The following is a 15,719-nucleotide window of genomic DNA, read 5'->3' on the forward strand; positions in this document are numbered from 1 at the left end:
GAGATATCGACTCATAAGGATAAACTTTTTAGTTGGTGTGCATTATTTTCATATAACAGCACAGCTCACAACGTAGTTCTGACTGTAATATTTAAGCACTAGGTAAGTACCAATGCATTGTTCTAATGTTTTATATACAGTATAGTACTGTGCAAAAGTCTTGAGCCCCCCTCATTACGTCATGCTTTCTTGGAATAATTCTCCAGGTTTTTTGGCTCTCATTTTTCATTCCAGTCCCTGTACTTACGCAGTTTCAGAGGAAAGTGTTTTGTTTGTTAAGCCACAAAGTGACCTATGAATCACTCAAGCGTAAAAACCAACTAACTTTCGGCATGAACCAGTGAGAAACAGGTGCGTTAGTATAGTGCATTAGTGATTAGTATAGTAGTGATGCTGAATGGTTGAAACAGACGAGAGGGGAATTGAGGTCGCTGCTTAGGTTGTTACATAAACAACCTTTTTTTTTTATTGTATCTTTGGACACACTGAAGCCTATGGTAGAAAAGCATTTGCACTGAATTGAATTTAGTATGAAGCAATGATGGAGGGGTCAAGAAGGTGCAAACTAAGTTAAAAAGCATTTAAAAGTGTGTTGTAGCTATAACACACAACATTATAACATTATTTGTCTCATGCAAACACTACGGCATTAAACTGTGTCATCTTTACCAGATTACTATTGTATAAGTGAAATAAGCCTTACGAAATGTAGAGTTTACCTTCATTACCTGATTTGGGTGGTGTCTCTGAACCCCTGTGGGCCACAAAAGTGATCCCAACATCATCATCCTTCTCTGGCTCTGAATGCTCTCCCTTATCCTCCCCAGTCTCCAGTGGCACTACAACAGGGTCTATAAATTGCACACATATAAGTCATATGGCAAAAATATTATATCATGTCAAAACTTCAGGATACATGATTAATATAAACATACTGTATTTCCATAGATGAAATTTACAGTAAAAAACATCCGATGACATTATCATTGTTGCTTTTAACAATAAAATTAATATGTTAACTGACAAACTAACAAAAACGTCATTTACGCATTTTACTTGCTTTTCTCACAAACATCTTATTTCTCTGCAAAATTATAGCTCACCTCAAATATTGTCCATCCCTACCCACGCTTCCTTTTTTAATGTATACTTAGGCATTTAATTACACCTTCACGCTCACTTATAAGCTTTTTCCATCCGTGCGCTTTATAAAAACAACAATGATGATAATCCCTGACTGCACACAGCACACATGTGATATCCTTTATGATTCGAATCAATAGGAATATACAGTACATATCACCTTTGTCTTGCCAGCTGACATTTCTCCTGGGCTTCCCGGTAGTTTCTTGCTCATTTGCATCTGAACCTTTGCGCTGTAACAGTATGACAAGTTTAAAAGTGATGGATTGATAAAAAAAAAAAAATCAACAAACTTTTTTTAAAACAATTTAAAAAGTAAAAATCTTTCTGTCATGGGAAGTGAAATTAATTATTTTTTGAGATGACATAACATTATCAGATGTGTTTTCTCGCTGGAAGCACATTTACATTTGGGCATTTGGCAGACGCTCTTATCCAGAGCGACTTACATTTTTATCTCATTACACATCAGAGCAGTTGAGGGTTAAGGGCCTTGTTTAAGGGCCCAGCAGTGGCAACTTGGTGGTTGTGGGGTTTGAACCTGGGATCTTCCGAACCGTAGTCCAACGCCTTAACCACTGAGCTACCCCTGACCCCTAGTCAGTACTTCTACCCCTAGAAGTACTTCTGTGACTGGTTTTGAATGTGTTTTTTGAAAGACCCACTTCCACCCATCACTGGCGATCATCAGCTAGTGTAATTAGTGCTTATTAGCACCTACTGTAATTTTAATCAAACACAATCTTCAGGATTTTGGGTGGTGTCAAGACAGTGGGCCATTACAAGAAAACATTCATTTAAGTTCTGAGTAAAGAACAAATCACGTTATTTTTTATGTATATTTTTCATAATGTCTTAAAAGAGGCACACAAAATTAAAATCAAAATAAATGTATATGAAGGGAGTTCAAGTCAAACCAGGACTGGTCGCGAATGAAACATGAACACTCAGTCGGTGGAATGCCTGATACTTGAACTTGTCCCTGATTTGCTGTATGAACAGTACACACAATTGTTTCCGAACACCGGTTGCACATTAAAGTCTTGGTTTGATTTGAACGCTCCTCATGATAGTTAAGGAACTTCTTAAAATTGTTAAATTTCTTCATTTTAACTGTACCTGGCATGAGAATTTTATTTATAGCTAGTTTTGGGGGGATTTTTCCTGATTTTCTCCTTAATTTAATCGTGTCCACTTCCATCACTAGGGGGCTCCCACATTAAGGTTACTGTTACCACTCAGTCAGGAGGGCCGTAGACTATCACGTGTTGCCTCCGAAACACGTGACGCCAGCCGACCGCATCTTTTCGAACTGTTCGCTCACACACCATTAGGGGCGGCGTAACACACTCGAAGGACAGCGCTATCCGTTCCTTCCGCTTGCATGCGCTCACAGACGCCCCTGATTGGTTGTAGAGCCGTGATTAATGTGGGAGCATGAAGTACCTCTCATCCCTCCCCTCTGAGAGAGCTCGACCAATCAGCTCTCTCTAGACCTCCAGCTGCGAGACGTTACAGCATCACCTGGGAATCGAACCAGCGATCTCGGGATGATAGACTCAAAGGCTTAAATAGCAATTTTTTAAACAATGCATGTGTTAACAAAAAAGCTGTGTTCATTTTTTATCACTTATTCTACTTTAGTAGCTCCAGGCTAATTTCTATAATTATTGACGTTATTTCCGGATTATGTAGCCTTAACTCACTCCAATTTACACACACTCTACACAGATGTGAGTTTGATCATGAAAATATGATAAAAGATTAAATTGTTCAGATGAAATTCAACCTGCATTTTACAAACAGGTTTGACCAGACACAAGTTGATGAATAATGCCCATGCACGGCAGATCGTCATCGAACACACTAAATGTACCATGCAGGCTAATCTCTCTAGCTCACCCTCTCTTCATGCACACCTTTTCCTCTTTAACACCAGGCGTGACTAAAGAGTTTCAGCCTTTTGCCTTTGCTTTTGACCACAAGGAGATGGCTGAAGTGATACTGAGCTCTTGCCTTTTTCTGGCTGCGGTCCTTCTTGTGTCGTTTGTACTGGGTGGATTTGAAGGACTCCAGACGGCTGCGCATGTTTCTCTGGAACACCTCCCGGTCCTGCCTCTCCTGTTCACCCACTGACATGAAGTGGCGACTGTAGTGAGACTGGTACTGCAGGAGGAGAGATAGGGAGAGCGAGAGAGAGCGAGAGAAAGAGAGAGAGAAAAGGATTACAACAGGTTATGCATCTAGAGTTTAAATGCATCTTATTCTTGCGTCTGGCCGGTTTGTGTACCCGTCTGCGGGGCTTGTACAGATTCCCAGCCAGTACGTGATGCGTTTCTGTTTCCTCCTCGACCTTTGCACTAGGGATTGTGTCAATCACCTGAAGATCCAGACACACCCCACTACCATTCTCTCTCCTGTAAAGACACAACAAGAAAGCAATAATATTTTTGCCATTTATACTACAGTAATATGACTATCCCACTCCACACAGCCTACCGTATAATCACATGTCAGCTTTGAGCTCGTACTCACAGGTAGTTGGTAACGTTGGTCACTTCTGGAAAGGAAGCTCTACTGGCCACAGAGGGCAGCGAGAGTCTGGCAGTGGTCAAGATGTTTCCACCCTGACACAAAATTGTAGGAATTAATCATTAATCGATTAAGAATTTAACCAGTTCAAACTGTATTAACTGATAATGTTTGTTTTCTATCATACTTCTCTGTAACTCTCATATCTATAAAGTAAGTCGTACACTACCAGAGAACGCACTTGCAATTCAAGTGATGCAGTATTTGACATTGTTTTATCAGCAGTATTTTCAAAACCAGATATTTTTGCTTTATTAATTTGTCTCACATAACCAATCTGTTGGGATCGTGCCACTAGAACTGTTTAAAAAAAAAAATGTGTCTTATTATTTATCATTAAAGACTGATTGATTATTGATCAGTAACATTCGATTCGACTGTTGTCCGTTAAGCAGAATATATATACTGCATATATACTCTACAGACTTACACACATGTACAGAGAGAGAGAGAGAGAGAGAATAAGGGAGAGAGAGAGATCACACAGTCCTGGTGTATGACTATCTAATCAATCTTGACGAGACTAAAGCATTTTAAATCATTGCGTGTCTCTGTCTTCTCTCAACAGACGAATTAAAGACGCTTAGCAACTTGTACATCACAGACAACAACAATATCGAACAGGCCAAGATCTAATAACACCACTCCAAATTCATAAATGAGATTTTCATGAGCTACTGAGCTTGTGAGATAATATCTAAAAATAAAAGCAGATTTTCCAAAAGTATTTGAAATGATTTCCTGACCCTTGTTGCGTAGTTGCCGGAAAGTCTATTTTATATCTTTATTTGCCTTGTCATCTGGGTGGTCAGGAAGGGACGATGAAAGAAACTGCTTTCACCATGCCTCTAACTGTGCTAATATTATCGGGATAACTCAAGTCAGGAAGCTGAGAGCCACGAAACCCAAGGCTGCAGGAAATGACATTCCCAAACCTCACCAGCTGCATGACATTTTCTGTTAAAGCTACTGGAACATCAAATCCACTTCACACTTTCCATAACACAGCTTGAAGTGCGGTGTTTCACATGATATACAGGGTTACAAGTTGTTTTGGGGAATCTGCAGAGCTTATTTGAAAGTACCGCCATATGTGAATTTGAGAGAACGTCCGCAGAAACGCTTTTCTTTAATATCAATATCAGGTGTGGTAAGTCAGCGGAGACTACAGTGAATATGAAATGTCTAAACATGCTGTTGTAATGTCAACTGAGATAAATCAACCTTTAGTATAATATTATATAGCTATAATGAAAAAGTGTACAAGTTTACCTTGGTGTACATGTTGAATTTTCAATTTTCAAAACAGATTTACCCCAATGAATCAATAAGGCCACCAAGAAAGATCTACAGCAACAGTAATAGTTTTTTTTTTTTCTTCAAATGTTTGGCACAATAACAAGACAGAATATCAGCAGAAACATGGTGAAGCAAGGTGATGCTATGGGGCTACTGCTCTTTAGCTGGGACTGGGATCCCAAGTCAAAATACAAGGAATCATGCTTAGTCCAAAGCAACAAACTTTCAGCACAAATCCTGAAAAAATGTAACTTTCCAGCAGGATATCAACCCCAAAGCAAAATTCCAAGTCAACAAAGAAATAGCATCAGAAGAAGATGTTTGGAAACGGTCCAGGGCTGAGCACGTATCCTAAATCCTACAGAATGAGTGGAGATCCCCTTGAAATTTGATAGGAACAAGAGTGCAATTTAAAATGTAATTTGATACTAAAATTGCCAAATCAAAGGGGTTTCCCTATGTTTCTATTTGTTTTTTTTATTTTATTTTAATAGGCTGTTATGTTACATTAAACGTAAAAAAGAAATCAGACATAATCATCAGACTGGGGTGGGGCGATTACACAGTGTTTAGCACCGTGCCCTTGATTCGCGCATCGGGTCTGTGTTCATGGAGTTTGCATGTTCTCCCCATGCTTAGTGGGTTTCCTCAGGGTACTCCGGTTTCCTCTCAAAGTCCAAAGATATGTGAATTAGGTAGATTGGCGTTCCCAAATGTTACCTCGCACCTCTATGGTTGGGGTTCAAATCGCACCTGTGTTTGGAGTTCATGTTCTCCCCGTGCTTGGTTGGTTTCCTCCAAGACATATCCCCATTTCACACTTGCCCATAGTGTGTTTAGTATGAATGTTGTGAGTGTGTGTGCTTGTGCTCTGTGATGCATTGGCACTTTATCCAGAGTGCACCCTGCCTTGGGCCCAGGTTCCCTGGGAGAAGCTCCAGGCCCCTGTGACCCTACACAGGATAATCATGTCACAACTTTAGATGGCAATTTTCAATTCCATATACTTTTGTTTTCACTTGGTCATTCATAGCAAGGTTTCAGCAATCAGTTCACACACACCTTCTAATTCCATGGTGTTTTCTGAGGTTTATTCCACACTGTAAAACAATGCTGAAGGCATCCAAAATATGCAATAATCCCAATAATCTCGTTTGAAAAGATGATATTGATATTTATGATCTGTAAAGCCTTTATTATGACTCTAAACGGAGGTGCTGGTTGTTAACTGGTGATTTCTGAGGCTGGTATCTCTAAATAAACTAAATAAACTGAAATTTTTGGTTTTGCTTTCCTGAGATGGTCTTCATGAAAGTTAGTTCCTTGATGGGTTTTGCAAACTCACTCATCATCTGTAATGCTTTATTCTGTATACAGGGTTACGTGGGGCCAATCCGTCGTAGGATGCAACATACACACATAATCTGATAAGATGATTTAATCAGATATACTGTATATGAATCACATAGGATATGATAATCTGCATCCACAGTCTTTGGACCGTGGAAGGAAACTCACCAAGCACGGAGAGAACATGTAAACCCCATGTACTTAGACCCGAGGCGGGAATTAAACCCGGCCCCTGGCTAACCACTAAAGTACTAATAGCGCTAAGCACTTAGCCACTGTGCCGTCGACTGTTGTTGTTGTTGTTACTTATTATTTAATGCCATATGTGTTATTTCATAGTTTTGAAGTCTCCGGTATCGTCCTAGAATAGTAAATGTAATCGAGAAAAAGAAAACAATGACCCAGGCGGTGTGTCCGAACTTATGACTGGTAATGTATTATGGTTTGGGCATGCATTTTTTTGTAATTATTTGTTAGCTGCATTGCCTGGTGGATTTAGTGCCAAAGTATAGAAACAGACATCTAATTTTCTTGACTTAATTGGGGGTTATGTGGTACAATTGTGAAACGCAGCCTACTGTTAATGGCCAGCATAATTATCAGGATAGGAGTAAAGACCGAGAGAAAAAGAGAGAGAGCTCGAGAGAGCTCATTAAACCATCAAATTAACTCCAAACAAGAAACAATAGCCTGCCAGTTCTTCAATAAAACACAGACAGTGTGGGTTATTGTTAAAGAGATCAAGTGTCATATCAGTATCAGGGGGAACTGATTTTGTGCTACTGACCATGTGAATCAGACATTGGCTCTTCCCTGTAATGAGTCTCCAGAAGTAACTTATTCCCCTCAGAGGACTAATACCAGACCTGAATACCAGCGCTGACACTGATATCACCCTCCTGAGGCCCCCTCTCTCGCTCTCTCTCTCTCTGATGTCAGTGTTCTCGATCGGTATCTCACAGTGCCCCTGTTCAGGTAGCAAACTCATGCAGTGAGCCAGGGGTGGCAAAGACACTTTGGCGTCAGTGTGGACAACAAAGGAAAGGATTATACTCTCATCTCCGGAGTCTAAAAGACAGGAGATCACAGAGCCCGAGAGATTTCAGAGCCTTCTTTTACTTCTCAGTGATGGACTGTGATATTCTCGCCTCTATAGAGCTCAAAATCTTTAGTCAGCGCCAATTAGATATGGAGAAATCAGTCTCCGTTTTATCTTCCTCAGAGCCAGAGAGAGATTTCATAATCAGTATATTTTTCTTCTTTCGAGTCAGAGAGATTTAGTGAAAGAGAGAAGGAGAAAGTAGACACATAAACACACATAGTCTTTTTTATCATAAGGGTGCATGTATAGTAATCCAGTGATAAGACTGATAACAAGTCTATAAACTAAACTTCAACAAGCACAAGGTGAAAAAAGGAAAATCCCAAAACCCTGTTGATTTATTGTGATGGAGCGCCACTTAGTGGCCATGAGACATAATGCTGTCTAGACTTTCATGTTGTGATAATGTCATCTCCTTTTTTTCACACATTACCACAACATAATATATAATATAATATATAATATATACCTGGAATTTCCTTCTGGATCAAAAAAGTATCTATTTTTTTTTATCTCATCTCGATAACTTTCTTTACTATTGACTAATGTTGATACGATGATTACCTGGTCAATCACACTGATAGCGTCTCTGATGTTGATTTTCTGGTACGCCTCCCACAGCTCACTTTTATGATACACAGATTTGCGCATCAGCAGTTTACTCAGATAGTTTTTGTCGAACTGTTCCCATCTGCAAAACAACAATGCAAAAACAATGTTAAATTATGTTCATATTATAATTATGCAACTCATGATACGTTATCATGTCTCTCTCATCATATGGCTTGTTAAAAAGTGGAACGATTATAGTTTTGAACGTGGGTTATACTGTACAGTTATCTACTGTAAATATTTCTTCACAGTTAAAAACATACATTTCCATTGGACCTTTAATACTGTATAAGCATTAAGAGATCAGGCTTGTCCTTTAACAGGCAAAACTAAAGGGATATAAAATGTGAATTAAACATTACTAAATATACAAGAGTGAGTCATAAATTATAAGCACCTCTGACTGTAGAATTTATTGAATTAACTTTTAGAAAAGACAAATACATAATTTTTTGTCATACCCTTTGTCCCCGTAAATACATTGTTTTTCACAAATGCACTGCTGTTTTCACTTCAGACAGTTAAAAATGAATTGACGCACAGCAGTGACTAGGGAGACACCAGGCTTGAACAGAAAGCGCTGATAAGCCAAAAAAGGTTTAAATATAAGCTTCACTAAAATAATTTTTGATTCACCCTCGTATTACAAACTAATTCATGCTTGTTCGTACAGTTAAATTACAATTTTATTTAATAAAGCACTGACTTGTCCCTCCAGTGATGATAACCATTTAGACCAGCGATGTCTTCTACTGCAGCTAGAATGTGATCAAAGGCCTGAAAGAGAGATGAAGAGTGACACACAGAAAATGCAAAGTAATTAGAGCACTTGTCATAGCTTTCACATCTGCCCCAACCTAGACATGATGGAGAAGCTGTAAATGACCTAAAAAATCTACATGATGGAGAAGCTGTAGATAACCTAGAAGATCTACTGTACATGATGGAGAAGATATAGATAACCTAGAAGATCTACATGATGGAGAAGCTATAAATGACCTAGAAAATCTACATGATGGAGAAGATGTAGATGACCTAAAAGCTCTACTGTACATGATGAAGAAGATATAGATCTACATGATGGAGAAGCTGTAGATGACCAAGAAGATCTACATAATGGAGAAGCTGTAAATGACCTAGAAGATCTACATGATGGAGAAGCTATAAATGACCTAGAAAATCTACATGATGGAGAAGATGTAGATGACCTAAAAGATTTACTGTACATGATGGAGAAGATATAGATAACCTAGAAGATCTACATGATGGAGAAGCTGTAGATGACCAAGAAGATCTACATGATAGAGAAGCTGTAAATGACCTAGAAGATCTACTGTACATGATGGACCAGATATAGATAACCTAGAAGATCTAAAATACATGATGGAAAAGCTGTAGATGACCTAGACAATCTAAAGTACATGGTAAACAAGCTGTAAATGACCTAGAAGATCTATATGATGGAGAAGATATAGATGACCTATAAGGTCTACATAATGGAGAAGATAAAGATGACCTAGAAGAGCTACATGATGGAGAAGCTGTAGATGACATAGAATCTACATGATAAAGTTGCAGATAACCTAGAAGATCTACATGAGAACTATAGATGACCTGGATGACCTTAGTTCAATGATATCTAAATTCTGGTAGAGGAAATTAAAAAACTCAATTAGCTTCTTAGCAGACTTTAGAATATTAGCATGTTATCTTAATCAAGTGATTTTTTTTTTGGTTTATAATAAAAATACTGATGTTGTCTCTTTTATGTTATGCCAATCTGTTTAGCTTTGTTTCCAGCATGCTCAGCAGGTTCCTCTAAGCCTGCATGCAGGAGGCTATGTGACATTCAAAGTGTGGAGGATGGCAGGGAGATTGAGTGCTGAAAGCCCCTCACCATCTCCTAAACAGACAGACACTCAAACAAGAAGACTAGGCTTGTTTCTCACTCTACAGTATGAGTATTTGTTCGTATGTGCATGTGTGTGTGTATGTGTGTGTAATCAGGGGCACTGCACGCTAGCCAAAAGCTCTTATGATTAATTCATAGGTCTGAGACAGTAAGATCACTATCAGTGCTATGCTGTAAGGCACACATTTCCACAGCAAGGTCAAAACTACTGGTATGGATATGAAAAGAAAGAAAGGGAAATAGAAAAACAGGAGCCTAACATGCACTGACTCACGCGCTCGTGGATCTCTTCATTAATGGTGGGTTTTCTGTTAGTGCTCCGAGGAACTTTGAGCCATTTCACCAGAGGCTTGATGGTCAGACCCTGTGTGGAAGAAAGGAAACAGCGACAGGTGTAACATCACTCTATGATAGTTTGTAGACCCTTTGCTAAGTAATGCTCTCAGACTGACTCAAGTCTGTTACTTTTCTAATATATATAAATTATTCACTGACATATGCAAGCATTTTCAATTTCCTCTCTAAAGCATCTTATCACTCACTCACTCATCTTCTATACCGCTTCATTCTGTATTCAGGGTCGCGGGGGGCCTGGAGTCTATTCCAGAAGACTTAGGACACAAGGCAGGGTACACCCTGGACAAGGTGCCAATCCATCGCAGGGCACACACACATACACACACACCCATTCACACACTACGGGCAATTTAGGAAAGCCAATAAGCCATACCTGCATATCTTTGGACTGTGGGAGGAAACCTGAGTATGCGGAGGAAACCCACCAAGCACGGGGAGAAAATGCAAACTCCATGCACACAGAGACATGGTTCGAGTCTGGCCCGGAATTGAACCCAGACCCTGGAGGTGCAAGGCGACAGTGCTAACCACTAGACCACGTGCCCCCAAGCATCTTATTAGTTAATGGAAAATTCTGTAATGAAGAACTCTAACAGTAAGAACTAAGTTTGAAAATGAACTTTTACTTTTTAAAGTAAAAAAATATATATTTTAAATATTTATTTGTAGAATTGCCATCAGATATAAATCAATACTCAAGAGCTCTGACGGCTGTCATATCATTAACATGTGATGGGGAAAAGCCTGCTACTATATAACTATAGGACTATAAATAAAGTTAAAAATTTAATCGTGTGTAAATCATATTATTTAGTTTTTATACCTACAACTCTTGTTTTTTTTAATAGTTAGAGCTTTTCATCCATCCATCCATCCATCCATCCATATAGGAACCTCTGTAGTTCAACTAGGGACAGTGGTGACTATTGGGTTTACTTCCATTTTTACGACTGTGGTCAACACTCACACGCTTATTAACACACTACGGACATTTTGGGAACGTCAGTTAGCCTTATCTGCATGACTTTAGACTGTGGGAGGAAACCTAGCAGGCATGCAAGAATATGAAATGTTCATGAAACATGAAAGAATATGCAAACTCCATGCATGCTAAGTAGTTAGAGCTTAATTTCCCTGACATCTCTTCTAATATCCACATTTTACTCCAAACTATTAGAATGAAATAGCTAAGTCTAAGTCTAAAATGTCAATATTTGAAACATGTTTTTGTTTTATTAAATCTATTAAATGCAACAGAAAATATTAAATGCAATAATTAAGGAACCCTTTAAAGGCATGCTATTATGGGAAACTAATCAACACCATGGTTTTATGATGAAGCTGAGTAACTAGTACCACTCTGAAGCTGGTTGATTTCTTATAACAGCATGTCTTTAAGTGTTTTGAAGTGTTTTCTTTTGAGGAGAATAAGACAAAAACACAACTTTATTAAAATTACCTAGAAACCCACACACTCCTGTACAGTGTGGGAGGCCTGGAGCCTATCCCAGGAGACTCAGGGCATGAGGTAGGGTAAAACCTGGATGGGGTGCCAATCCATTGCAGGGCACACACACACATACACAGACTCATACATTATGTGGAATTTGAAAACGCCAATTAGCCTATTTTCCATGTCCTAGAAACAGAAAAGCACAAAATGCAAAATGTTCTGACACTGAAGAAATAGACTTCTCATAATAAACCCTCATGTCATTCCATGTCAAAGATTGTACTGCTTTATTTGTTAAATATTATTATTATTATTATTATCCTCCAATTATGTTCAGAGCATCCTATAAACAATTCCATGTGAATGAGCTGTTACTATAGAAACGGCAATGTATTACAGCCAGCACATTAATACAAACCTGTGATTTGTCTCGCAATTGGCAAGTCAGTCAGGGCTGCTTTTACAGAACATTAACCAGAACAATCAGTATCAGGTCTGACTGTCACAGTAGAAGGACTGTACTGAAAGTAACTTTTTGATAAGATGGTTAAACTCTACATCTTGGCAGAGCAACTCTTCCTCTATACAGATGTACTACTCAACATCGTCTCCTTCACATGTGATGCATTTGTGCCTTTCGCAAATCTTGAATCATGGTTCTTTAAACTTCTTTATCCACTTGGGCACCTTGCAGCTTGTGATGGAGACTTTGTTAAGCAGTACTGTCGAATAGGGAAAAGGTTACTCTACCAAACACTCTTGTCATGTAGTAAAAAATAATTTGTCCAATAATTTATCCACATTACATGACATGCATTACTTTCGGTACAGCCCTGGTACATTAAAGACCAATATGATGTACAGGATCCATAAGCATGAGTCTTTACAAAGAATCTGATCTTTTTCTTATTACTTGCAACCCAAAATGGCTTCAAAACTAACCACAGTAGATTAAACAAAACTCATCGCCAAGACAGGATGCAAGACTTGAATTCTTCAGGTAGAAAACTTGCCACTAAATTAAAAGGTATTTGCTTTTTCGTCTATGGTGGCACGGTGGCTTAGTGGTTAGCACTGCATCTTCACGGTCTGGGTTCAAATCCTGCCTCGAGGTCTGTGTGCATGGAGTTGCATGTTCTTGCATGCTTGGCGGGTTTCCTCCGGGTACTCTGGTTTCCTCTTACAGTCCAAAGACATGCACACTGGGTGTTCCCAGTTTAATCTTGGGTTGTAAAACAGGAATGAATAAAACGGTCCCTAGTTGGACTACAGAGGTTCCTAGATGGATGGCTTGTTTGTCTATGGATCCAAACTTAAGGGCCACCCTGTATGAACACAATTCTGTCAATCTGATATAGCAGGGTTTTTCGGATAAAGTTGTTGTTTGACAGATGTTAATAAGCCCTGTCTGTTTCTGACTAACATTCGAAGACACTATCAGCTAGTCATTAGTGAGAAACAGGCTTGTTTTCTTCTTTAATGGTGACTGAAACCTCTCTTATTTTTATAATGATACAAAACAGACTCATTAAGCCGAAGGCAATTTAAACACCCCCACACACACCCACACACAGAATCCGAGTGAAAAATATTGGCGTATCAATTTTTTTTCATATCTGTTACCGGCATTGACCAGAAGCAGCTCACATTTACTCACACACACACACACTCACAAGGCATTGTAATAAATCTCCCCATTCGTCATAATTAGGATCAGCGGACTGATGGCAATCACAATTTCTCACGCCATGCTAGTGCTACAAGGAAACTGATTACACTCACACACACACACACACACATGCATAGCCAATAACAAAAAGCATATAAATGTGTTTACTGAATACAACACAACACAATACCTGAAACATGACGGTGAAGAAAACCACGATGATGGTCGTGGCAACAAAGTAATCCTTCGCCTTCACATGCTCCCCATCCAGCAACACCACCAGGGCAAATGCTACTGCACCTCTCAGGCCACCGTATGACATCACCACCTGGTCAATCTTTTCCAGAGGAACCAATCGAAACTTGTTCAGGATCCAGGTCTGTCCGACTACACCTAAAGACGCATGGCAACAGCAAATACACTGACAATAATGGCAAAATGATAAACTGTACTTAAGCATAAGTGTATAACACGGACACATTCGGAAATATTTGCCAGATGGGATGCAATTTAACGCAAGGGACGATGCAAGATGAAACTAGAGAACCTGGACGCGACCCATGCAGACATGAAGAGGACTAGTGCACAGACAGTAACCCGAGTTCAGGACTCAAGAAGTGAGAAGAAGATGCTGTTGGTGCGCCTTGTAATACAATCTGAGTCTCATCGGCTTCAGTGTTCAGGTCATGTACCCTTCATTAGTGCCAGCTTCTGCCCACTGTCGCTTCAATATTATAGGCAGCTGGATTGTTTCTAAACATAGCAGTGACATTTAGATGGCTAAAAATCCCAGCAGCACTGATGCATGCACACACGCATAAAACCATGTCAGTGTCACATCTGTGCTGAGAATAAACCACCACACAAATAAATATTATATGGTCAGCACCTCTGCAGCATATCTGGCTGCTAAAATAATGAATTTACATACGCACTGCCATTATTCAATATTAAAAATGGCCATGTCGGGTATGTAATCTAGGGATTGTGCTTTCTAATTATTTTCTTTGATACTTGAGTAACTGTAGATGATAAACTTCGGACAAAAGATACAAAACTGCTGCATTTGAAAGAAACTTTAAAATTTCCTTTGGGATCAATAAAGTATTTATCTATCTATCTATCTATCTATCTATCTATCTATCTGTCTACCCATCTATCTGTCTGTCTGTCTGAGCTACATCCCTCCCGTGCCACTTTGTGAAAGTGCATTTTTCTAGCCAATCAGAACAAAAGAAATAGGACTTCAGTGAAAAAGTGGCCAAGAACTAAACTGGAGGAGGGGCTATGCAAATCGTCTGTACCCCGACATCCACCCTAATTTTTTTCCTTCATGTCTGGAGTGACCAGGGAGGAAATCTGCATAATATCTCACTCACTCATTCATCGTCTATGTCGCTTTATCCTGTATTCAGGGTTGCGGGGGGCCTGGAACCTATCCCAGGAGACTCAGGGCACAAGGTGTGGGACACCATGGATGGTTCACCAATCCATCGCAGGGCACACGTGCATACTCAAAATGACATGTTTTAATATCTTTCAGACTCATAGGTATAATAGATGCTCCATGCATCCACCAAAGAACTTCTGTAGTCCAACTAGGGACTGTGGAGGCCAGTGGTGACCATTGTATTTATGTATCTTGACCTATGAGGAAAACCATGAAACAGAAGGGAACATGCACACAGACCCGAATCTGTTTAACTTGTACAGTATATTCCCAGCTACACACTGCTGTTATGACTCACACACTCCACTCTCAGATCTTAATTCTGGCTTAAAACACAAAGCATTATAACAAATCACAGGCGTTTGAGCTGGTGACAGATTTAACATCCCCATCCTCTATTCTTCCTTCACACATAACTCCAATCCAAATTTCAGACTTGTTTCCCACCGTCTTGCTTTGACCCCTACATTAATTAATTTGGAACGTTTGGGACACGACCGCGATAATTACTTTCAGATCATAACTCACCCATGGCTCTGAAGACGAAGATGAAAATCAGCGTACACACGATCAGGCCAGTGTCCCAGGCCCATTTGGACTTGTCTACAGCTGAAATGCCAAGGAAAATGAAGATGATGGTCTCAGCAATACTGGCCAGAGTCTTCATCGTGTACTTGACAGCAGTGCGGGACTTCTGGGATATGTTGGCCTCCACGTACTTGTTGCAGCCGATGCCGCAAAAGGTCATTCTGTGGTTAGAAAGAGTGCATCAACTCATGT

General features: G+C 39.5%; 1 protein-coding gene across 1 annotated transcript in view; it reads right to left on the bottom strand.

The window, feature by feature from the left end:
• The window catches only part of slc9a5 (solute carrier family 9 member A5), a 46,711-nt gene that overhangs the window by 2,620 nt on the left and 28,372 nt on the right, over positions 1-15,719 (bottom strand). Inside the window, exons 6-15 of the mRNA XM_053493371.1 lie at positions 15,468-15,688; positions 13,680-13,882; positions 10,285-10,374; positions 8,805-8,875; positions 8,051-8,177; positions 3,679-3,770; positions 3,434-3,560; positions 3,160-3,309; positions 1,304-1,376; positions 729-851 (exon numbers count right to left, since the gene is read on the bottom strand). Of these exons, the coding sequence (XP_053349346.1) occupies positions 729-851; positions 1,304-1,376; positions 3,160-3,309; positions 3,434-3,560; positions 3,679-3,770; positions 8,051-8,177; positions 8,805-8,875; positions 10,285-10,374; positions 13,680-13,882; positions 15,468-15,688 (1,277 nt within the window). The remainder of the gene's footprint in view (positions 1-728; positions 852-1,303; positions 1,377-3,159; positions 3,310-3,433; positions 3,561-3,678; positions 3,771-8,050; positions 8,178-8,804; positions 8,876-10,284; positions 10,375-13,679; positions 13,883-15,467; positions 15,689-15,719) is intronic.

This window comes from Clarias gariepinus, chromosome 3, assembly GCF_024256425.1.
Source record: "Clarias gariepinus isolate MV-2021 ecotype Netherlands chromosome 3, CGAR_prim_01v2, whole genome shotgun sequence".
Lineage (NCBI taxonomy): Eukaryota > Metazoa > Chordata > Actinopteri > Siluriformes > Clariidae > Clarias > Clarias gariepinus.